Source organism: Camelus dromedarius, chromosome 28 (assembly GCF_036321535.1).
Source record: "Camelus dromedarius isolate mCamDro1 chromosome 28, mCamDro1.pat, whole genome shotgun sequence".
Classification (NCBI taxonomy): Eukaryota; Metazoa; Chordata; class Mammalia; order Artiodactyla; family Camelidae; genus Camelus; species Camelus dromedarius.
Window position 1 is genome coordinate 11157017 of NC_087463.1, and position 26208 is coordinate 11183224.

General features: G+C 37.7%; 1 protein-coding gene across 5 annotated transcripts in view; it reads left to right on the forward strand.

Moving 5' to 3' along the window:
- Positions 1-26208, forward strand: part of DCC (DCC netrin 1 receptor) — a 984533-nt gene that overhangs the window by 596232 nt on the left and 362093 nt on the right. For all 5 annotated transcript variants that reach the window (XM_064480349.1, XM_031441886.2, XM_064480347.1 and 2 more), the window contains 2 exons: positions 6621-6775; positions 9351-9471. In XM_064480349.1, the coding sequence (XP_064336419.1) occupies positions 6621-6775; positions 9351-9471 (276 nt within the window). The remainder of the gene's footprint in view (positions 1-6620; positions 6776-9350; positions 9472-26208) is intronic.

Below are 26208 nucleotides of genomic sequence, written 5' to 3' on the forward strand. Positions count from 1 at the left end.
GATACGTAGGTAGGAAGGGGCAAACTAGAGGGTAATATTCAGCAGACTTCAAGTCACTTGTCACATAAAAGGCCTGGAGAGAAGTGTTGGATTGGGCAGAGATACATCACACAGTTCCTTGTTAAATGAAGGAGAAGGAGGATTACACATTTAGAGATTGTTAGCTGAAAGAAAGTTATTTTGGCAACAAAAGTTGGTGCAGGAAGAATTGAAACTATGGGATGAAAGAGCAATTTCTAATCTATAAATTGTCTTTTAGAAACGTTATTCGATAAAAGTAGGATTTTGTCGAGGTACATTTAACATGTAAGCCTGAATTTATTAAGAATATTTCCCCCCATGATACGTCATCACTAAACCTACATTCAACGCCAGATGGCTTCCCTCATAGTCATCTGGATGTGATTACATGTGAAACTATGGCCCCTTAAGGTGAAATTATCTGTTGACGTAGTTGTGAGACTACACTGGAAAGAACTCATTTATTTTGTGTATGGACTTAGCCTGATTTGGCAGCAAACATATTTTAGATATTTGGTGTAATCAGAATCTTGAGGTATTTGCATTCAAGAGAAGACTAATGGGTTTATGCCTGTTATTTCAACAACAAATTAGCTCTTTTAGAATAGAGTTATTCTGCTCCAGGGAAACCAGCTTGCTTTTCACTGTTCTCAGGGTCAAAATGTAGCCCCTCAAGGCTCATGGTAATTTTATTTTTCTCCTGACAAAATCTCATTTAAAAAAGTCTCAATTTTTTCTTTTTAAACTTGATTCTTGTTTATCATTCACCAGTGATTTGTGCTTCCTGTTATTCATTTAAATCAACTTCTTGGCATTAAAAATACATTCTTGCAATTTCAAAGAGCTGTGGTAGATCTTTAGAGTGTATAGAATCTTCTCAAAGGTAAGGTGATACAGAGAGTATTAATTATGTGTATTAGACTAGTAGTTTAGAATTGACCCACATTTATTTTGTACCTGAATAACTGGAAAAGAATAGCTAAACACTTTATCTAAAAGTAAAAACGCTAGAATCCAAGTCTAAAGAAGAGTTGTGAGTAATGCAGGATGTCACTAAAATACTTGGGAGGCATCGTTGACGTGAAATAAAGCCTTTGATGTTGCTTAGGTTGTGGGTGATGACTTTGGGGCTGAAATTACAGAAGAAATTTCACTCTACAGAATTCAAATCATTAGTCATAGCATTGAAACTTACTTAAAAAGTAATTAATTTGGAAAAGACTTTTACTTTAATGTTTAATTTTACAACTCTAAAGATTGCAGTATAGAGGAATATCTCATCTATTAATCATTTCTAAATATGATAGCACTTTTAAGAACAGAATTTTATTTTTCATATTTCTGTTGTAGTCACTATTCAGCCCCTAAGGTAGAATAATTCTCTCCATATGTACTTTAAGTACTTAAGAAGATCCTGAGAAACCTGATGGAAATGTGGGTAATTTATTTCTGGTCATGAATTTTATTCTAGCTGAAAAAGGAAAGTATAACAAAATCACTATCTTGCCTGAAATTGCTTAAGCATTGTATGTGCATGTTAAGCCGTTCTCTGAAATGGGCTAGAAGTATGTGAATGGAATGATTTGATAAACTTGAAAATTCATGGTACTTCATTTTTATTAGTCATTAAGAAATTGCTGGCCACCAAACAGCTTAAAGTAGTGAATTATTCCTTTCACAAGAGTGGAAGGGAGGGGGAACTATGCTAATATTCAAAAGGAATTAAAAGAAAAAGTGCGTGTTTCAGGCCTCATCTTTAAGAATCCTAGTCTGGTTAGTAAATAATGATGTATATGAAAGTTATCTAACAACATTAAGTGGTATAAAACTTGAGCCCAGGGAGAGGGCACTGAAAGAAGCAGGAAAATCCGTTGTCAGCTTCATGAAGGACAAAACTTCATGGAGAAAGAATGGTTGTTTCTTCTTAGAGAATAAATAGAAATTATATCCTCTAAGGAATGTAGTGCTGGGCAGGGATTCATGATCAGAAAAAAAAAAAAAGAAAAAGAAAAGGCTGAAGAAACGTGTCCACAACCATTGATAAGTCATATTCACTTGTTAGTCCCAGCCTTAGTTTGTGTTAGAATCTAGTACTCCAGAGCTGTGAAAGGTGTCACGTGGTTATATCCTAGATTCTAAATTCTAAGAAGCAATCCTAACATGGGGTAAATAGATCCTTATCTGCTCATCACAGAAAAAGACAAAGAGATCAAATAAAAAGAGAAAAATTGGGTAAACCTCATTGTTCCACTTTTGCTCAGATAGCATAATGATCAAGAAACATGTTAAGCAATGTATTGAATTTATGTTAGCATGATAAAGCATCTTGTGCAAAGAAGTTAACACTAATTTGCAAAGTGCTGTAAAAATCAGTTAAAATACACACCACAGGGTTTCTAAAAGGGGAGGAAATTTTACAAGAAAAGAAAAAAATATTTTTTTGGAGGGGAGAAGTAGATTCATGAAGGATAGGTAGATGAAACAAAAAACACTGAAGGATGAGGAAACATTGAACAAATGTTTGGGATCAGAAAAGGCTGGGTGTGATTGTTAAATTTAGTCATAGGGTATACGTGAAGGATGTGTGGATGGTAAGTTCAGGAAAGTAGGTAGCAGTTTGGTGATGCAGTATTTAAAAGCAAGGTTGAAAAGTTTAAAAAAAAAAAAAGAAAGAAAAGTTTTCACCTAATTTCTAATCCAATCCAGGTCTATATATTCAGACCTTTTCAAGAACTTTCCCCAAGTCCTATAAGGACTTTATTTTGGCTCAAACAGAGAAGAGCTTAAAGAATATTTCTTAAAGGTATCTAAAATAACACATACATAGATTTTTCTCCAACAGGTCATGTGGCATCATTTTTTGCTCTTTATTTTTTCTGATCAATTACTGACATTTTATTTTCCAGGGTGATAAAATTATTTTTGTTAAGTACATGTTTTCCGTAACATCATCCAAACTCTTCCTCCTCATCTTGTACCACTGTTGCCGCAGGAAAGGATGAACATGTGCATTTTATTGCTTGAGTTCTTATTAATAGCAGTAGCAAATCTTTGTTGAGCACGTGCTGTGAATGAGGCAGTGTATTAACCTCTGAGATGTGAAGAGAAATCATGAGCCCTTGTCCTCACCACACAATCTGCTGATGGCTGGTGACACTGTCCAAGAAAGGCAGAATATTTTCAGAAAGCATGAGATTTAGACCCATTTTTCATGTGTAATATTGCTGCTTGATGCTTCTTCTTCCCATTTAAGTGAAAGAGACAATGTTTGTCATCCTTGTATGTCATCTGGTATAATGTGAAAATTGGGGAACCTGATAAAGAAATGAAAGTACCTAGACAGCCAGGGAAGACAAGATATCCAGTGTAATGCTGAGAGCCTGAGAGATACGAGAAAGTTACAGGTGATAGATCATGACCATGTAGGCATTTGGAGGTAGAAAAATACCAAGAATGCCTCGGTGATTTTTACCATTTTACAGTTACAACTATGTACTTAAACAAATAATTATTCCCTTAATCAGAAATTATTATTACAGTTGACCCTTGAAGAACACAGGTTTGAACTTACGGGTCCACTAGACATGAATTTCCTTCATTGAATACATGCTACAGTACTACATGCTCCTAGGATGTAGAACTGTGGATCCAGCTGTAAAGCTACACATGAGGATTTTCAACTGCACGGAGGCTTGGTGTCCCTAATCCCCCTGCTGTTCAGGGGTCACCTGGGTCTCTTACTAATCAATGAAACAGAAGGTTTGCCGGATTCACTGTGTGATCAGCTTCAGTTGATTTAATTCCACAGAAAGATAATAAACAGGAAGATGATTCCTCCTCTTCAAGTTGAGGAAACATTCAGAATGAACCTACACGAAACTATCAGAAAACGGACGTCACTTAAATTCAATAGTTTGTTCTTAAGAAATTTCACTGCATGAGGCACACTATTTTAGACATTGAGAATATGAAAAGGTAAGTCAAAATGGAGACTTGGGGAATTAAAAAAAAAAGAGGCTGTTGCATACACACACACAGACCCAGCCATGTATTTACATATTAACATGTGTGTTTACGTATATGCAGTATGATATTTTGGAGTTGATGCACTCTGATGTTTTTCTATGTATTGTTTTTCTTTAACGTACAGTGATGCACTGTCATTTACAAACATTAATGGTTATTCTTATCCTCAATTCTTATCTCCAAATTATAAAGGGGGATGCTAACGGAAACACTTGTAGTAAGTGGACAGACTGGAACTTAAACCAAAGCAATCTGGCTTCACTTTGCTTTTCTTCAGTGTAGCTTTGGTGTCCTTTTCTCTTCCTGTTTTCTTTTTCTGTACTCTTAATTCTTCCTATTCCTTTTCTACTTTTCTCCTCTGATATATACATATATATATGTGTGTGTGTGTGTATGTATAGGTTTACACACATGTACGTGTGTATGTGTATGTATAGGTGTATGTTTATGTACATGTCTATATTTATAGACATATATATTTAAAGTTTAGTTTCAACTCCCACAAATTAATTTCAAGATCCACCGATGGAAGTCACTCAGAATTTGAAAACTCTAATGTGGGCACGGGTGATTCCAGGAATTCTGATGAACATGAACACTGAGGCTGAGCAGACTTGGGCAGTTTTCAGGCTGCAGGAAAGAAGAACTTAAAAGGAGAAAAGGAATAGATAACATGGTGTTACTTTTTTTTAACAGCTCTAATCGCTTAACTCTATTATGTCTAAGCCTTCAGGAATATTTTTGAGTTACTCTTCCATTGGAATTTTCCAGGGGCAAAACGATTACAAAATAGTTCAGCATGTAAGGAGGGGGAGTCAGCCTGTCTGGCCGTAGAACCTACCGGCTGTATGATTGGAAAAATTATGTAAACACCTTATGCCTTAGTCTCTTCGTTTGTGAAATGGGAATGATGGAACCTGCTTCAAAGGGTTGTGGTGTGAATAATACATATAAAGTGCTGAGGGTAACAGATTGTACAGTCAGCTCTTGATAAATATTGGCTGTTGGCTGTTAAATAAATTCTTGATCAAAATCTGTGATAAAATTTAGAACAGAATCCAAAAGAGACAATTAATATATCTGATTAGAGACATTCAGGAAATATTTTTGATGTCTTTTGGTTCATTCTCAGTGAACTCGGTCAAAGAATAAATCTCACAGTAATATTATCAACTCTAAATAATTATATTTAACCCTATATACAGTGGGGACACATTCCCTGTAGAAGAGCTCTCAGACACATTTTTTTTCATGTCTTTAGTCTGTGACTATTAATACCTCCCAGCTGAGTAATCTAAACCAACTTACACTTGTGAAGAATTTAAAAAATTAAAAGTTGTTTAGCACTAGAGATCCAAATATTTAGTTAAAAAACAAGGAAAATAAGACAGGGAGCAAAATAGAGAGAAAGAGAGTTCATTTTCAAGATCATTCAGTGGAAAAACTAGGACTTGAGTCCTGGGCGCTTTCCACTGGCTCTCCTATTTTTCTAGAAGGCAGTGACCATCAAAGATGGCAAATTCACTTTGACTTCAGGGGTAAGTTTTGCTGATAGTAGTTGGAAAGAGCAAAGTGTGGTGGTTACTGAAAGAAGCAAAAATCAGCACTCCTTACGCATTGAGCATAACACCAAAACGACAAAAAATGCAATCTTTAAAAATGTCCACTAAACATGCATATTTATTTCCAATCTGAAAGGAGACTAGGGCTGCTACTTCACTGTGTATTTAACCTGGATCTCAGACAGTATAAATATTCAAATCTGACATCATTTTAAGATTCTCAGTGTAAGGAGATAAACATCACTTTTCAGAATATTCCTCTCCTAGGCAGGGTTTTGAGGGACCAAGCTTGAGAAATTTGCTAGCAAAGGTGTGTTATATTTGTGCTTTCCTTTCAATTGCAAATTTCCATCATAGAGTAACTAGTATTATGGTAATTAAGACATTAAATTAAATTAGTGTATCACGTACCCTGCTGAGAAAATAATAATACAGTGTAGTAATGCACTAGATAGGTAATTGCTGGGACAACAGAAATATGTCCACAGTAAAAATGATAGTCATTTTTAGTGTCCTGTCGCCACAGCCAGTTTCAACAGGAATGAGTCCATCACCTTAACTAAATCCTAATGAAACTCCTGAATTACAGGGACACTCGGCTTTCTTGTTTTCTCCTCTGGGTTGTCTCAGTCATAGTAGTGTCCCTTCATTTGCTTTATCAGCACAGTTTGCATAATTTTACGCACTTTCCACCATCCTTTATGTAGGTCAACTGGATACAAATACTTAGGTATTCAGAATGTTTATTATATGCCAATATTTTTTCCATTTTTTAAAAACTTCTTTGTGGCAAAACACTATTAACGGCAACTGTTTAATTGCATGGGAGGTTGGGGGGGGGGTGTATTGTGTCCTCTGGTAGTTCCTGTAAGTAAACTAAAGTCTAAGTGTTTATGGGAATTATTTGAATTACAAATAGTTTCAATATTTGTTTTTAACTCAGAGAAGACTTGACTTGAGCATTGCAAGTTCACATCCCCGCCCACTCACTTTTGTTTTCTGTCGTTACAGTTCCGCCATGGTTTTTAAATCATCCCTCCAACCTCTATGCCTATGAAAGCATGGATATTGAGTTTGAATGTGCAGTCTCTGGGAAGCCTGTGCCCACTGTGAATTGGATGAAGAATGGAGATGTGGTCATTCCTAGTGATTATTTTCAGATAGTGGTAATTATCTTTTTTCATATGAGCTTTACAATCCCATTCATTGTCTCCTATGTTTTCCGTGCTGTTCTTTCCCTGGAACAAAGTTCCTCTTGGGAATTTTTATGATGTGTGAAGAAAATTGTTCTAATAAAGCAAATGATTTTTTAGACTTAGAATTTTTGAGCCAAAAAAGAGTAATCAATCAGCCATTGTCCAGCCTTCTTGGGTTACAGACAAGGTTTTAAACAAACAAGGGAAAAAATAGAGGATGTAAGACCATTACTTTCTGAGTATTCTCCTTGGTGGTTCTTGGGAGAACAGAGTTTAGAACCTAGTTAAAGACTGTCTAAGCCAGGAATCTCTTACCACTTTGACTTTTGCCCATTACAGTGAAGTTACAGCGAGATGTGCCACTTACGATTATGGTAGTCTTACTTTGATAGTACAGATGGCTGCTCTTTGCTTCTTCACTGCTCTTCCGGATAGGACTAGCTGATCCTCCGTGAGCCTAGAGAAGAGCAGTGGTGATGGTGGCATTGACAGTGGTGGTGGCAGTGGTGGAGAAGCCATGGAGACCCAGAGTTCACATTGCTTTGTAATTTAGAACACTGGAAAGAATTGAAGCTGAGAACAATAGTTCTTGTGCTTTCTATAAGGTTTAGCGGACTCTCTGCCCTTGTCCTTGAGGGGGGAATGACAGGAATAAGGGTGTTATATCCACTGAGTTGTTGTCCTGGGACATAGTGAGTGATCAAGACATATCATTATTATTGTTGGTTTTGCTGTTACCAGGAAAATGCTTGGCTCATTTGAAGAAGCTTTATGAAAACTCTCCTTTTGGGGTAACTCAGCATCAGAGGTTCTGAATTCAAGTGTATGAATACATGAGACATAGGAAAAACACTTTTTTAAATATTGAAGAACTTTGCAGCTCAAGAAAGAGGCTTTCAGTCCATTTCTCTTATGTTTGAGATGCAGACAAGACCCCAAGAAGACTGGTCTTCCAAGTCAGGTCTCCCGGCAAAATGGGATTTCGAGTGTAAATGCCTTCTGAATTCAGGCACAAGCTCGCTCCATGGTTTTCCCCTGCCTGTGCTGGTGGATTCCTCTTCCGTGACCAGTTGACTTTCAGAAACTTTCCTAATCTCTTTGTCCATGCACTTTGTCGTACTATAAAGGTTCTTAGGGAAGAAATCCATAAAGAATATCTTTATCACATTTATCACCACTTACCATTTTTCACTTTTAGTTGCATTTGTTTAATTGGTTGAGAACAGTATAATAAGAAAGGGAAAACATTTAACTTTTGAATGCCACGTCAATCCATTAGTTCCTTGAAGTGCGGTGCTATTTCCCCATCACTGAATTAAAAATGACCTGCCATGGGGCAACTTGAAATGTGTTGTATACACCTTAAATATATGCTCCTTGCACATACAGGAAATTGTTGAGTGCCCTTAAGGATGCATGATAAAAAGCAACATTTATTTTTCCTACAGTTTGAATAATCTTTCTCCCAGCATGACTCATTATAGCCAACCTATTTAAATGTTTCTTTTCTTAAGGTGAAAAGAAAATGTATGCTATGAGCCCTCTTCACATTAAATTGTGCTTAAAAATACTTCCCCCAAAGCTCCAGATCTCTGAGAGCCATTGTCTGTCACACGTGTAACATTTAGCAGCAACAGTAACTTATATGAGAACTGTTAATTAGAAGTTAGTCAGCTTTATCTGAGAACTTTACATCAGCTGAGAATTGACTACAAGACACTAAAAACAATTAAGAATTCCCCACGAGGTAATATTTATCTCTTAATGACTTCAGGGGAAGTGATTTAACACATCTCACTTACTGAACTAATTCTTACACTATCGAAGATAAACTGAGTTAGTATAATTAAATGCTATTTCAAATCATTTTATCACCCATCCTTGAAAAAGATGGCGGCCTAATTTATATAAAACCTGAGTTAACGTTGCTGTGTTTAATTTATGGGTTACTGAAGGTGAGACATTTCGGCCATATAACTAGAGCGACATAGGTGTAAAATATCCATCATATTTTCCTCCAAATCCCTGAAAGGGCACACACTTTTAAAAGGATTTTCAGACTTTTTTTCTCGGCAAACACTTCCAGAAAATATCCAGCGTGGATTTCTTGTCCTTTAGAAGCTGCAAAGAGCAGTATTTTTGTTTCCTTTTCCCCACTCCCCCTCCAGCAGCTGTCAAACCTATTTACTTCAATAGAGGGAAAAGAATGAGATTTCTTTTATACTTACTTCTATTTCTTCCATACCTAATAAAAGAGTTTTCTGTTTACTGCTCATTTAGATATGGAAGGTGATGTTTATTTTTGAGAGTGTATTTTTTTCATTGCAGAACTAGGTTATTCTATTGCTGTAGGAGGACTCAGCAGTCTAGGGTATCTATGACATTCCCCAGGTGACGTGGGACATCCCTGTGAGACTGAGGACCCTCTTGGCCTCCTGGTTTCTTCTGTGAAGTTTTTTTTTTAAAATAAATTTGTTTGGGTTCATTTTGTCATTTTGCATTTTTTGCTCTTTCAAATATTTCACCTGCTTTTTCTCCTCCCTAGGGAGGAAGCAACTTACGCATCCTTGGGGTGGTGAAGTCGGATGAAGGCTTTTATCAGTGTGTGGCTGAAAATGAAGCTGGAAATGCCCAGACCAGTGCACAGCTCATTGTCCCTAAGCCTGGTAAGATGTGGTCAACTTTGCTCTGGTTGCTGTAGTTACAGTTATGCGTGGATTGTTTGTAAAATCTATCTTGTTTTCCCTCTTCTCAAAGTCAATTTGAAGTTATTGAGTTAATCCAGATGTACATTTGTGTACTGATGGTGTATTTGTGCTAGTAAATTGTATCTATATCTATTTACACTTATAAATATAGATATATATCTCCATCCAGTGAGACCCAGTCATCATGAACAATAGGTACCTATGGTTGTCAAGACAACAACCAGTAAATTACTACCTTCCCCCTTCTGTTGTGGCCTGCCTTTCTTCTCAGTGTTTCATATGAATATAGAATATATATATATGGAACATACATATTCTAGAGTCATATGAATATAAAATATATATATTTATATATGGAATGTATATTCTATATATAGAACATATATAGATGTGTATATATATAAAGTAGATAAGCATATGTTTGTATACACACATACATACTTATTTGTGATTTTAAATCAATGGAATTTGGCAGAAAATTAGCAGAATAATCACTTGAAAGTAAAAACGTTTCTCTTTTTTAAACATTTTGATAAATTGTCCTTTTTTCTATAATTGATAAAGTCTTAATTTTATTTTATTATATAGTCTTTTAGAAGTTTAATATGGTGGTATATTCAAAACTAGCATAAGTCTATTAGATATATCATGTAATATCCCCATAACAGTATAATTCCTACCAGAAAATAAACAAAGCAAACCAAGAGAAAAAACTGGTCAGCTGCTTTGAAACATCGTGGCACTAAAGAAGTTCAAAACCATCCATTCTTTTTTTTTTTTCCTTTAAAGTAGGGACTGAACAATTGTTTATACAGATCCAAAGTATTCATATTCAAAGTATTAAATATTCATACTTCTTATGAAAAGTTTTTAATACCATCTGTTGATTATGTTCATTTTAACTTTTTTTTTAGCCACATTCTTTCCTCTTTATGTGACTTAATCTTGTCTTAATCTTTCCCTGCAGTAAATTTACTAGAAAGTAGCTATTTCTGTATAACTACAGAAGTATGTGAGACATAGTCTTTCTTTGGCTTTTATTACTGAAAATGTGCCCATTGAGGTCTTACCTTTTGTGCACTCCTAACCAATTATCGGAAGACTCTCAGACTCTCACGATAATGCTCACAATGATGACTTTCTCTGTTTTTTTCTTGATTAAAACAAAACAAAAAGAGCAACTACAGAACAGCCATCCCAGATGGGTAAAGCAGTGAAAGGAACTGTCTAGGAATGTAAAGGGACAATTAACTCTTGTTCAAGATCGATTTCTCTGATGGACTACTTATTTCCCTTCACTTAACGTGCCCTAAGGGTCAGGGTAGCTTCATTTCTGTGACTAAGTACACGGTCTTCTGCTGACACAGTAATGGATAAGTAGGAGAAAAAGAACCTCTGAAACCACGGTCTCTCACGCGAGCCATGGTCTGAAAGCCACACGTTAATCTCATTAGCAGTGACAACATGGCGACATTTACGTGAATACTGGCTGGCACACAAGTCCCAGAACAAGAGGACTCCAGTTAGCATTGATTTTCAGCTAAGGCCATAAAGCTGACGAAGATGCAAGATAAGTAATCCCATTTCTAAAGAGAGGTGTGAGATACATTCTCCTAGGACTTGTTGGTGCTGACCACACAGGCCCGGTGACCATTGCCTGTAGCTGCCATTAGGAGTGGAGGATGCTTTGAAGTGCTGAAATTCATAGGATTAGAGATTATCATGGTGTGTTCTTTCCTCCCCAAGTCAAGCTGTGGAGGCACCAAGAAAACCCCTTGAACAGAGTCTATGTGTGTGTGTGTGTTTGTGTGTGTGTGTATTTTACTGGGAAGTGCTTGCAAAGATAGAAACTGGGCGACTTATTCTGACTTAAGGGTATCTGGAGCTGCCCGCAACCTGGGAGGAGAAAGGGAAAGGCAACTGTGGGGAGAAGCTCTCTGTCCACCTTTGGGGAGAGCAAGGGTATGAGTTGCACGTGCAGAAAGCAGGGCTGTCATCATCTCGGAAGGACCCTGCCCACAAGGTCCTAGCCGCTGAGGCTGCAGCCACCAAAAGACAGAAGAGGGGCACTGCCTGGTATGAAGCTGAGCTGGGAGCTGGTGCAGAAGGCCAGCCAGACCATGCCGTGCCTGCTTCAGGAAGGCATCCAAGCTGGGGAGTCCTAGGATGGAGGGGCCTCTGAAAGACCCACAGAGCTGCCCCACAAAAAAAGGCATGAGAATGCTTCCCATGACTCCGGACTCTTAAGAGCACAAGTTGAGAAAAACAGTCCTTGTCTCTTTACTCCAAATTCATCCTCTCCTCCTACCAAAAAGCCTGAAGCAGAGGGGTAAAAATAGACCCAAAAGACTACAAAATAAGTGACAGACTGTCTGGCTGTCCTGTCCCGATTTTTGGGCTTATGCTTCCTCTGGGAGGAGGGAATAAACTTAAAGTTGAACATTAAGTCTTGATTTAGATCTCACTGGTGTGAGTGTGTGTGTGTGTCTCTGTCTGTCTGTCTGTCTGCACTGTTGTTTTTAATACCTGAAGATAAGACTTTTACAATACTTTAACTTGCCCTTAAGACCTGAGTAGTGGCCCAAGTTACTATCTGGGTTAGGAAATAGATCCAACACAGTGTTTGAAAGTGGATAACAGGAGAAAATAAAACTGTTTCCTCTTAATATTCCAACAGTCCAGCTCATTCAATCAACCGATTATAGACTTTCAACTTCACTTACACCAGGAAGCTCTGATCACAACAGGTAGCGACAGGATCTTGCATTCTGCTCAGGCCCGGTTCATTTGGGTCACTCTGACCATGAAAGAGCAAGGCTCCCCCTTGGCAGGAACACCGTTTACCTCCTGGCTGGGGCAAGCCTGGGGGAAGTTTGGTCATTCTTCTCCCATCAGGATTGGTAAGATGTTGTCATTAGATTGTACCCTCTTGGTCAGTGTTTATTGTATCTGGCATTGGATCAGAATGAAAGTAAAAGAAAATGAAGACAAAAATCGGAAAGCGTGGCAGAGCACCGCTGTGACTGCCTTACAGTCCCCTCCTTGTCATGATGGATTACTTTTTCCTGGCTGTTTAATCAGGTCTTCAAATAATGCCTCTCCAGTTCCTCAGAGATGCAGTATAGGCCACGTGCACAGATGGCAGAGAGGCCGGCTGTAAATATAAACCCGGCAATGAGGCTGATCGTGGCCGGAAGAATAGAGCCCTCTCTGTTTAAGGTGCAACAAGAAACGGTCACTGTATATTTGCAGGCACGTCGTGGGCCCGCGCTGCCCAGCTGTCCAGCTTCGGCCTGTCCTCTCGCTTGTGGCTGAAAGTTTCTCTCGGCAACCATAACAATCTGCTTCTCGCTGAAGTGCACACAACAGTCTGTTTGAGCCGCTGCCCGTTGTTGGTGGAAGGTTACATCAGCCTAGTGAGGTCACGGCATCGTCTTTTCTATATAGTGAGCTATTCCCTCTTTAGCAATTAGTGCCTTAGGAAATAAGCATAATCTGCTAAATTAACGTGAGTTAATGACTTGTTTTCCTCTCCAGAAAATAAGTTTTGGAAAAATATTGAAACATGTGCACTGTAACGTGTGAAATGTAGGCATGATCTCCTCTAGATAAAGATTAAGGAGACCAATGGCATTTAAAAAAAAAACACTCGACTAGAGGAAGTGCTATCAGTAATGATATAAATTTAACACTAACACCATACACACGGTTCCAGACTGCTGCCTCTCTCGCTCTCTGTATCTAATGCACATACGTGCACACACACACATACAGTGCACACACAGATGGTAGCCTGCACACATAAGACTTTGCACATGCATCAAAAATACATCATCATATTTTATATAAGTAGTGGTGAAGGTAAAAATACTTTAGCTGATTTATATCATTGTTGTCTGTCTTTATTTTATTAAGTTATCTTTTATTTATTTATTTTTGGTGAGGGGGCATTGGTTAAGAAGTCCCCTCTCCAAACGAAGGGGATTAACCGTAGCACCAAGTCTGCAATTCAGTGAATAGCCCAGCCAACAAGTGTCCAGAATTAAAGTGTGAGCTATCACAAGAAGGAGACACTTCAGTAGCCGGATCTGCAGACAGGAAAGCAATACCTTAGCGTCTGGTTGGCCTGGTGGATGCTGATGAATTAGTTACCCTTGAGTCACCATCCGGGAAGCTGGAGTGTGGGCAGGTGGTTATTAAGAAGACTATGAACAGTAGCCAGGAAGAAAAGGAAGCACATTTTCTGGTGCCGTGTTGGGGTGGGTCGTGGGGGAGCATAGAGAGGAAGGCAGGAAGGGAGGATAAGATGGAGAGAAGATGTCAGTTGTCTCTGGGTTAGTCTTCCTGGCTCTAGCTGCTAGGCAGCAATGGTTAGTTTCCTAGTAATGATCTGCAGCAAAAGTCATTGACAATACCTAACTGTTGGGCAGAGAAGATGTGCGCCAGGGACCTGGGAATGCGGTTGTAGTCTGGAATATGTTTAATTTAATGGCAGAAATGGGTGAAGATGGAATAGATTTGCCATGGGAAGAAATAATGTATCCTTCATAGTCCACTGTTCACAAAAAGTTATATGTTCATAAATGAGTAAGTGTGATGATAAATATTTACTAAAGGTAGATTTGCTTAGGCAAGGTACCAAATCATGCCTTCCGTAGAAGGAAAAAGTTTGGGGCATGTGTTTCATGTCAGTATTGACTATTTTCTAATGCTGGTTTTGTTTTTTTTTTTCCTCCAACACTGGTTACAAACTAGAGTTTCCCACTGTAAGAGGGGAAATACATTGGTTAAACATTCAGAAAAATGCTTATTTTATGATTATTATTAATTCCCTGTCCTCCCCTGGAAAAGGTTACTGATTACAAATGATGTAAAATTTTAAACATTATATTAAGGCAGTAGATTATACTTTAGCAAAAGTTTTAATTCTGGTCATGAATATTAAGGCATAAAATCAGAAGTCCTTTGGATCTGTTTTTGTGACTTGTTCCCTATCAATATGACAAGAATACCTTGAAATCCAAATGGACAAGAGAAATATTTGGATGCATACTCATGTAATTGAATATTAAGTGCAACTAATCAAAGTGTCTCTTACTAAATGTGGACTCATATAATAACTAGAGTGGGATTGTGTGAAGCAGTGAAAAACTGTACAATTAGTCTTAACACTTCAAGATCTGTTAGAATTTAATTTGTCAGTATAACGGTGCATAAGCAGCTATGTAAGAGAGAATGTAACTAACGCTAAAGTGATGTACTTTTTAATCTAGTATTAGTCACTGATGGTCAATTAAGTTGAATTTTTGTCTCAATATGAGAAGAGTTACTGTGATTTAAATGCTCAGTGGAATTTCATGTGGAACCAAATTGTTCCTTGAGTTTTATAAATTTAGAAGAGCTAATTCCATCTGCTAGACTAATATATTGGTGGACCCAAACTGGAAAATAAACCTTAGACAGTTTCCCTTACACAAACTGAGATGCTCATTAACTACAAACATTCTCTTTAGAATTCCATCATTCAGTCTAAATGAATGAAAGTGCAACTTGTTATTTTTTGAAACTTCTTTCCAATGATGATTAGAGTGATTATAGCTCATAAGCTTTCCAAAAACATTCTCCCTTATAAGCCTTAGTAATTAACTGTACCTGTTAGGATACAGAACCAATTGTTTTCAAGGACGTTACTAACGTCAGTATATCTAGCTATGAATTATTTTAATCTACTGAAAAATTATTTTGCTTCCTAAGGTAAAGATAAAAATAAGAGGAAGGTAGTTCTCTGCTCTTTTATTTTCTACCTCAAAGTCTGTCTCCCCTTAGAGAAGTGTTCACGCTCAAACTAACACTTTCCCCTGAGGGGTTCAGTGATAACCCAAGTTTGCAATAAATCACTCACTTGATCTTCTGCTGTGTAATATCCACCTAGTAAATGAGATGAGGATATTTTTCTTCTCTACATCCTCCTCTAGTTTATAGAGATTTAACATATATTGGAATATAGAATATATTTATGAACAGAATCTTAGGTAATACTGCCTAACCTTTCCAAGTCTCCATTTGCTCAACTTTAAAATGCAGTAGATAATTGTCTCAAAGATTTAGTGCAATTCATGTATGTAAAAGGGATTTGTAGGCTATAAATTGCTACGCAAATATTAGCTGTTATAAAATCTTCCATTGGTTTGTTTAGTCTCAAAGAAAATTGCAGGCATTTACTTGGACTGATACAATGAGAGCTACCTTCTAGGGTATTTTCCCATCCTCCAGGAAAAGGATTAAGAAACAAATGTCTCAGGGACAGTGGCCATTCTCAGGGACAGTTTAGGCTTCTGGCCCAGTGGACAAGGTTAAGAGATAAGGTCTGTTTGAAATGCCTGCCAGTGAAAAGGTTTGCGACAGGGTTTACAGTATCAGTTTAATGACTTGCGGGTTCCAATTTTACGTTGGCAGAGGTGTCTCAGCAAATAGAGGCTTGTCATTCACCTTGTCCTTTGTTCAGCATGTGCTTCAAGTAGGAAGCTAGCTCAGTGCTAATCAAGGGGATAGGGCTATGTGGCTGACTTTGAAATTAGAAATGAATTCTGCATTCATATGAGGTATCCTGAGATCAGTGGTAACTAGAAATCCATACAATATGAAAGACTTGATAGATTCATAAATATTGATCACATCAGACTTGGGTGGTAAACATGCCAAAGATTGTTATTTTATAGTATTTTTCAAAACTCTGTAGTGGGGAAGTAGAAAAGAAGAATCTTGATTTTTTACAGTAAACCCAAAGAATCTTGCACTTGTTGTGTTTTTTGCCTTTTACCTATAAATCATCATTTGATAATAGGTGTGTGTGTAGACATACACTACACACACACAGATATACAGATTCCTCCTGATATAATATTGCTAGAGAATTTAAGATATCAATGTAATAATAATACATATAATTTAATAGCTAAAATTATGCAGGTGTAAGTTTTAACTGGTTATCGATGTGGTAATAACCAACATTGATAGAACTACAATGAAATGGTACTCATATACAGTTTGAAGGAGTGAATTACAGTGTCATCACAACAAAGGGCTCAGGTGATTCCATAGGAAGTTTTGAAGCTGGGATAGTGACTCAGGCTACCCTGCCCCTAGAGATGGATATGATCTTGAATGAGGTGGTTCTCTTTAGCTGCAGGCAGTTCCTGGAGATGGATTCAGTAGGGAGCCATCAGCCACCATCACTTCCTCCAGTTGGAGGACTGAGCACCACAGTCCTGAAAGGGAAATCCAGATGGTACAGCACTGGATCACCTACAGTCTTCCCCTAGTGCCACCGAAATCTATTTGCTTCAGGTTATGAATTCTAGAAATAACTATTGCAAGATACAGATTGGTTGTATTTTCTGGGGAAAAAAAAAAAAGTTAATGGGATGAACTACAACCCCCACCAGTGCAACTGCAGCTGGTCTCGAGGCTGCAGCTGGTACTCATCATTTTCCTTCCCCTTGCCCTCGGTCCTCTCACCCTCAGCTAGCATCTCTGCTGGTCCGTGTGTCTCATCAGGTGAGATGACTCAAACTCCTATCCCTTCGCAAGTCATAGAAATCATAGTACTGTCTTTGCCATCAAAATTGGGGGAGAGAGTACCAAGAGACACTCCATTAGATCACCTGGGTGCTAACCAGAGTTGTCCTTGTTTCTCACTTTGCCCTGATGATCTGGGTAATGATTTTTGCCTTGCCTGCTGGTAGTTTGGCACAAGAAGCCTGGAATGACCAGGGTGCAGTGATAGCTTAAAGGTTAATGGTGAAAGTGTTCCTCCTCTGAGAACTAGAACTTCTAAGTCCACAGAGTTGTGGGGATGGGAGACACAGACTCCCAAGCTGAGTCACCCGGGGATGACGGGGGAGGGGCGTAAGCAGGACCACAGCTACTTCAGTCTCTTGTATCCGTTTACTCTAACTTTGGGGACATGACATCATATGCTGGTCATTAATTTTGAGTATATATTGCACCCTAGAGGATGGCTCCCCATTTTTTTAGGATATAATCTCCAGTCTGTCTTCATTGCTACTCCTGAAGTCTGTACTTAGCCTGTATCAAGTTAGTGGCTTCTCAGCAATTAATATGTGACAGGATCAGTAGATCCCCTTAATTTCTACAATAATCTAGTTGAGAATATATTACCGTTCTCATTTTACATGTTAGAAGATTGTGCCCCCAAAGAGAACAGACACCAAGCAATATAAAATAGCTACAAACTGGTGAAGCTGAATTTGAAAAACACTGTTGAATCTTCATCAGTGGGTACCACCCTGAGTTCTGGCTTTACAATCACACATTGATTCCTCTCAAGAGTCCTATGGAGAAGATAGAATTATTTTCCCCTTACTTTGCCGGTGAGGAAACTGCAGCTCAGGGAAGGGAGCTAGTTTCTCAAGGCCACGCGGCCAGCTAGCTGTCTCACTTCTGCACTTACTTTCCAGCCCTCTCTGCCGTGATGTGACTGTCCACCCACATTCTACCCATTGCGTGGGGCTCGGTCACGTCAGTGGGTGATGTTTCAGATTTATGTGAATCTGGTCAGGCTCAGTGATTTGATAAAGGGGGAAAACTTGGAATTAATTAGAATTCCTAATATGCTGCCACTCGGATGATTTCTATCCAGATTCCCATCATATAAGAAGTCATGACTGAGTGTGGGCCAGTTATAATATGTCTTAATAGTCTTAAAGGTGCACATCATCTAATCCCTGCTCTCCTGGGATCCATGCTTTAACCAAAAATAAATTTGACACAACTAGTCTTAATTATCAAATACAACTAAGACAGAATAACTTGTAATGATTTAATTGTTGAACATTTATTAAACACCCAGAAAATGTATGAAGACTCATATAACAAATGCAGATTAGAAAGAGTAGGTGTCATTTAAAGAAAGTTAGATTCTTTATGTTTATACTCCTTGAATTGCAATAGAGTGAGTGCTTGGGGTATTTTTGTTGTTGTTATTCTAACACTACTTTTAGTGCCACTGTCACACAGAATGACATGGCTTCCTTTGTTTTGAAAGTTCTTTCACTTACACTGTTTTATTTTGTTCCCAACTTTAAGTAAGAAGCTCCAGGTTAAAAAAAAAAATAGGTTAAAAGAATTTTTTTTTCCAGATAAAAATCTAGTCATAGGTCTTTAGCCTATAATGCAGTTCCATAAAAAGTAATAGTTAATAAGCCTAAATGATTAATGTGTGCTTTGCATAGCTGTCTTTGTTGTTTTGTATGGCAAACATCCACCAAGAATCTGTAGATGACCTTCACTTTCTCTGACAATATTGACAAAATACAGTTCTTTATGTAGTTGGTATCTGAGATTGGTATGTAGAACAGAAGAAAATTCAGTTGGAAGAAAAAAGTAACCCATCCACACCACAAAACACGTATCCTCACAGAGCCAGAAAAGTCAGAGAGAGAAGCTAGTTTCCCATATTTTCTATTTTTCAGTCCCAGTTCCTATTTAAATAGAGATCTACCTGATAATCAGACAAAATATTCTTTAGTTCTGCAAGATGTTGACTCAGTGTATGTATGTGAAAATGTACAAAAGCAGATTAGACTTTTGAATAGAGAAGAATGATTTTCTCTAAATGATTTTCTCCTAACAATATGATACTTATTTGGAAGAAGAAAGAAATAAAACCACCATGTACCATATTTTATATCCTTCTCTTGCCTTGTCTTCTCGATCTCATAAATAGAAAGATGCATCAGATAACAGAATTGGTGGCCCAGACTTAAGCCTCTGGATTTTGTGAATTCCATATCTAATTTCTGACATACAGACCACCCACTTTCTTTTCACATGTGAGCCTCACTTCCTATTATTTAATATGAGCCTTTGAGCCCCATTCTGATCAGATATTTTAGGTCTTTAACACGCTTGCCTAGAAAGGATAATGTAACCCTTGGGGAAATTCAACCAAATGAAGTGGTAAATACCTTTGGCTTTTTTTTTTTTCCATCACGAACAATAACAACAATAACAAAACCTCATACCAAGTAGGTAGTTTCTTGCACATAAAGTGTTATCTTTGAATAAGTTATTCCTATTTTCTGAATGCGGCTGCTGAGTGGTTGTTCAAGCTTCGAGTCTAATAGGGAACTTTGGAGTGGAACAAGTCATGACCATGAGTCCCGGGAGTGCGGACACACAGGATGCGGGGGGTGGAGCAGTGGGGGGCTTAGGCAGCTTTTGTACAGAATCAGAGCTGCCCACCTGAGGATGTGACGTCAAACTAGGATGGACTTGGAGGTGGGAATATGATTTTGCTAAGCTGTCCAGAAGGGCAAAGAAATGGCTGGTAGAAGAAATGTTACACCCAAAGCCTGGAGAAATAACACAGAAGGAGAGGTATAGATTCACAGAAGTGTGTGTGGTTCAGTAAAACGAGGGGGCTGGGTCCCAGTGTATCTTGTAGAATAGACAAAGAAAATTGGACTTTTTTCCTAGGCTGTGTGGGATATTGAGGGTTAGGATGTAAAAGAGAGGAATTCTCCTATTGGTGTTTTTAAAAGGCAAATCTGGAAGAAGCATGGATGACAGCTAGCTTAGCAATGGCAGGAGGCAACACTGAGAATAGCAAACTAGTTGGGAAGTTACATGAGCCATTGGCTAAGCAAGAGAGAGAAAGCCATCTACCGCAGCAGTACAAGAAGAGTGGGCAGATATATTAGAAGGTCTTCAAAACATGGAGGTTACTATTAATATGTATGGATGCATTAGTGATCTGGGATGAGTCCTAGATTCTTGATATAAGTGTGTAGATGGTAACGCCATTACTTACAAAGGATGGAAGACCAGGGAGTGTGATTTCAGTGCATTTAGACAGAAAGAACCTGGATTGTGAGTTCATTGAGGGTGCCTGTCTTTGCATTTCAAGTATCTGGTAAAAGATCTAACAAGGGCAGACTCTCAGTAACTCCTTAGAAGGCCTAAGAAGCAAGTGATTTGTTTTACCGATTAACTGACAATGCCAAGTAGAAACTATGATACAATAAAAAATTAGGCAAAGCTGGTAAATATTTAAAAAGATCTCAAAGCATGTCGTTGAAAGATGTATAATTGAAATAGGCAAAATTAATAATCTGGCTGGAAAGGAATATTCTGCGTGTGTTTGATTGGAGCAGAAGGAAAGATAAATGCAAAATATTTTGTAAAATCCCTGGAGAGAAATAGTTATGGTCTGAGCTGAGTGGCAACTCTGCTCATAGATAGAAGATAAATTCAAAGAATAATATGAAAGACAGAATGGTTAGCAGTTTGCATTTGAATTGAAAAGGAGCTTTAGATGCTGACTGAGAATCCTGTAAGTTATTGGCATTACTGATGGTAATGAGCAGCTTAAGGGAGAGTATGACAGGGCCTTATTATGCATCCTGAGTTCCTTGATAGGCTGTAAGTGAATCATTCTCCTACTGATGAGATGGTTCCTCCTTGCTGGACATATTTTACCCAGCTCTCAGGAAGGGACCATTGTACTGCCATCTTGGAATGAGTTAAAGAGTTATGCATTAATGCAAGATAACCACTGAGAACACACTGTCACTGCCAGGACCAGAATACATTGATTTGATTAGCCCTTAACTATCAGAAGGGTAAAAATGATCTCTTCTTTTTCTTCCCTCTCCTCTTTGTGTCTCTCCTTCTGTCTGTGGCAGACACAGATTAGAACGGAGAGATAAATTAGAAGTGGAAGGACTAACTTTGGCTCTTCTCCACCTGGAAATAAAATCCATTTAATTTACCCTGACTCTGCTTGTTATAGTGTTAAATACAGACTAAATAGTTTAATATGGATTTATGTAATGAGCTCACAAATTGATTTTGCAGAGTGTGCTTGCTTTAGGAAATACACATCTGCTTACTGTGAGAGGAGGAGCACGGGGTGTGGACGCCTTTGGAGATGATGAATGGGTTTTCTTAAAAAATGATAAGAATTCTAATCTATGATCGTTTTATCATCCCAGTATTTAAAAAGCCCAGAGTCCTAAACAAAGCAAAACAAAACCATCATTTAGAAGCTCCAGCTATCCCCTAAGGGAAGCAGTCTCTCTAGGGTAGCAGTGCTGGTACCTTATCTCTGAGTGACAGGATTAAACAAAGAAGACTTTTCACTCTGCCTGGGAAACCTCCACTTTCTCTCTTCCCTTGTTCAAGAAAGTCATATCCACCTGATCTAAACATTAATTATTTAGCCTGAACTGTCTGCAGCTAATTTGTAAAATAAAATTCCCTGCAAGTGTGAAGAGGAATCCAGAGAGGTGCCTCCCTTAGTCCGGCCCCCACCCTCCCTATCTCCAGTGGCCAAATTTGCTGTAATTGTAATTGGTGATGGGATGGTGATGGCAGTGTCAAGCCAATCATGCTAGGAATGGCTACTAAGATTTGTAATTATAATGTCCTTTAGTCCAATTTAAATTCAGCAGGATCTTCACATCAGGATTCTTTCTCTTGAAACATGGAAATTTGGGTGTGGGGGTTGGGAATGGTGAAGAGAAGGGTTTTTTGGTTTTTTTTTTTTTTTTACCTTGCTTGAAATCTTCACTTTTTCACAGTCTATCCCATTTCTCTAAGGCACCAGAGGCAGGGGAGGCCAGCTATCAAGAATGGTAATTTACAATCTAAGAGTGCTTAATCGAAAATCTGTCCTTGTCAAAGGAGAACATGTTGGTCTCCATGCAGCAGTAATGGAAATTTTATTTCAGCATAAGATTCAAGGAGGGTTTTCAACTGTATTCTTTCAACTACCCCGTCCTTATCAATTTATGCAATGTATAAGTCTTGTGGGTCTTCAACCTCGTTCTGCTTTTAAAATAGAAAGCACTGAATGTAGCAGAGTGTAATCCACATCTGAAAATATAAACTAACCTCATAAACTCATTGCAGCTGTAACAACAATGATTACATAGTTATGTCAAGATCTAGCTTGATTATTAATCATTTTTCCTGGTAATTAAAATTTAACTCACCAAAGAGAGAACTTCCCTAACAAACTTGTCTCTCTTTCACTCTGTTTTATATTCTAAAATTACTTCCCTTAATTTTCACTTTCATATACAGTAGAGCTTTGCCTACCATGACTGTTAAAAAAAAAAATCATAGTTGAGGAATATATTATTTTAGGATAAAAATTGGATCTGATAGCCAAGAATTTAAATATGTATATGAAGTCTTTTAACTGTTTTTGATTGCTAACAAATCGCTAATCAGCATGCTACATATAGGCAATATCAGTGACGTTTTGTATTTGTAATAATGAATATTTTTTCCTTTCCTAAAAAAAGAAATACTTTTTTAAAAAATGTTCGAAGTATAGTCAGTTTATAATGTATCAACTTCCAATGTACAGCATAATGTTTCAGTCATACATATACATCTATATATTTTCATATTCTCTTTCATTATAGGTAACTGAGATACTGAGTATAGTTCCCTATACTATACAGTAGAAACTTACTATATATCTATTTTATATATAGTAATTAGTATCTGCAAATCTTGAACTCTCAGTTTATACCTTCCCACCCCCTTTACCCCTGGTGACATTAGAGTGTTTTCTATGTCTGTGAATCTATTTCTGTGCTGTAACTAAGTTCATTTGTGTCTTTTTTTTTTCTTTTTAAGATTTTACATCTGAGTGATATCATATGGTATTTTTCTTTCTCTTTCTGGCTTACTTCACTTACAGTGACAGTTTCCAGGTCTGTCCCTATTGTTGCAAATGACATTATTTCTTTTTATAGCTGAGTAGTAGTATTGTATAAATATGCCACAACTTCTTTATCCAGTCATCTGTTGATGGACATTTAGGTTGGCTATTGGCTATTGTAAATAGTGCTGTTGTGAACATTGGGGTGCAGTTATCTTTTTGAATTAAGGTTCCCTCCGGGTATATGCTCAGGAGTGGGATTGCTGGATCATATGGTAAGTCTGTTTTTAGTCTTTTGCGGAATCCCCATGTTTTCCACAGTGGCCGCACCGAACTACATTCCCACCAATGGTGTAGGACACTTTTCTCTGCAGCCTCTCCAGCATTTATCATTTGTGCTTTTGATCAAAGTGACTTCTTAAACTTCAAAATTCAGAAAAGGTATTAGTGTTTATCTTAACAACTAGAATACATTTATAAAGGTTATAAAGGATTATTTATCATCTGAATACTTAGTGGGTTTATTTAAACAATAATATATCCAGGAAGCTGTATTTTTCCAGGCGATTCAGGTAACTTAAATTCCAAGTAAGTTTTGGAACCAATGCCTTAAGCAAGTGAACTACTTTAGTATTGTACTCTCTCCTCTCAGTTTCTTACTCCCCTGCTTAGAGACACAGATTCATAGTAAATTATTAGAGGGATTAGTGATTAGTCCATGATCAAAAAATGGATGTTATAAACCAGACGTACCATCAGGCACTTATTACATCATTAAATAATGTTTTTAATAACCTACAAACTTGATATAATATAGAGGTTTTTTTTTTACTTTATTGTAATAATCCATTTTAGGAATAATAATATCCTAGGTGGATATTTTGACAGAGAAAGGAAGAAACTGAATCTGTAATTGCTCTATGAGTGTGTGAAACTCAAGATCTAACTTGTGTTAAATCCTTTTTATGTGGTATTAACTGATATCATTTGGATGGAGTATATTTTAGATGTTTGTTTTACTTGTCTTTGTGAGCTTACTTGTCTGTCTCTCTTTGAGGTAAGGGGGCTTTATTTTTATTTCATAAATCCTTGCCTGTCCCGTACCCATCACAGAATCTGACATATTATAGATCCTGGAAAACTTGTTGAGAAAATGCATTACTACTCAGTTGTGTCTAAATACACACACAGTCTAGGCATTTTTAATGCTGGCAACTGAATCACGTGAGTAGGTTCAGAGATGCTATCTCTGATATGAACAGCTCCATTACTATTAAATATGCATATTTAACATTACTGGATTACTATATTATTTATTACTATATATTAGTTTTACTATTATAAACAGTAAAATTAAAATAAAGTATTCTTACATCAATATTGATGAGACAACATTTTGAAGAACCTATTACAATTGCATCACACATCACTCCAAATAAACCCTTGTTGTGTAGCCTTTGCCAGCAAATATCAAAAGATCATCAGCCCTGGCAAACAGTCATAGGAGGAGAAGACTCAGGACCTTCTCAAGTCAGGACGCATGAGCTCATGACACATTTTGAGCTGTGACCTCAGAGAAGGAAGCTTTGGGCATGTTAACGGGCTAGATCAGCCAAATCCCATCTGTCTGGTTTATTAGGTTACCCTCAGGGTTTAGCTTCTGACCTTCTATAATTATTGACACCTATTTAATTTATCTTTGCATCCATAGCCAAGCCTAGTACAGCTGCTGTGGCACACGTGAATAGATCACTGTTGCCAGCACAGGCTGATCGGCGTTCATGCTTGAGTGTCTTTTATTTTCTCCTTGGCTGCTGGGAGTAGTGTGAGCAGCGCAGAAGGAGCTTCATCTGTTAGCATGACAGACTGGTATTCTGTGGTAAACGCCTGACCCTCCTCAGCTCCCTCATCCATTCCCATCGTCCTCTCGCCAGATGAAAGGGTCTGCTTAACTCCTGCTTCCTGCCTGTCTCCTTGGCAACAGTAACTGAATCAGTCTGAGAGACTAATAGGAGAATACCTTGGTAGTGGGATTGAGTGCTAGAATAAAAAAAATTAAAATTAAAAAGCATCACCCATAGAATTATCAGTGAGGAATGCTTAAAATTGAGGTTAAAAAAGTACTCAGCAGTGACATTATGCTTTCCTTATTAACTCATTTCACTTTGTAGTAATACTCAGAGATTTTTCCAAAAGGTATTCTGAAAACAAAGTATTTAAGCTTTTAGTATCCATTTGAATTATATGATGAAAACTGGTTGGTTTTGTAACAAGACTTGTATTGTTTTAGATGTTGAGGGAGTGCGTGGAAGAGGATGTGTACAGACACTGTCTTGACTGGCAGGAAGATCTGTGTAATGAAATATGTACTATCTGTTCTTCTCCTTTATCTTCTGAAGGTGATCTGGCTTTTTAAGGTATTAGACCTGGACGATCAGAGACCTGCAAGTTTCATTTTCCTTTAGGATTCTGTCCCTTTTAGCCCCAGTTCTTACAATCTGAAAGATTCATCTGCATTCTTGCTTTGCATTATTTTTTGACAACGTATCACAGGGTTGTCAAAAGCCTCAGATCCCTGTGGAATTCTTAAATGTGCAGGGAAATTCGTAGCATCAGCTGAAAAACTTAACTCATTGATTGTTCAGTGAAACTTTGATGGGATTTTACAAAAGAATTTCAGATGACTACTCTACATCTCAATAAGAAAGCATGCGGCTAAAAGAGCCAGGAGAAAGGTATTCAGCAGAGAGATGGTGGGATAGTTGGGTAAATATCTCTTCTGGACATCTCCAGTGGTTCTGTCCTCCTTCATTGCTTTTGCCTTGAGCACAAAGAAATTTTAAATGATTTCTAAAAATCTGATTTTTCTATTCTAATCTAATTTTTCTATTCATATTCAATATTGGCTGAGGCTACTTAACATGGGTGAACTTAACTGTTTAATAAATAATACGGGATACTAATAATGTAATAACATTAATTTAGATAATCTACTC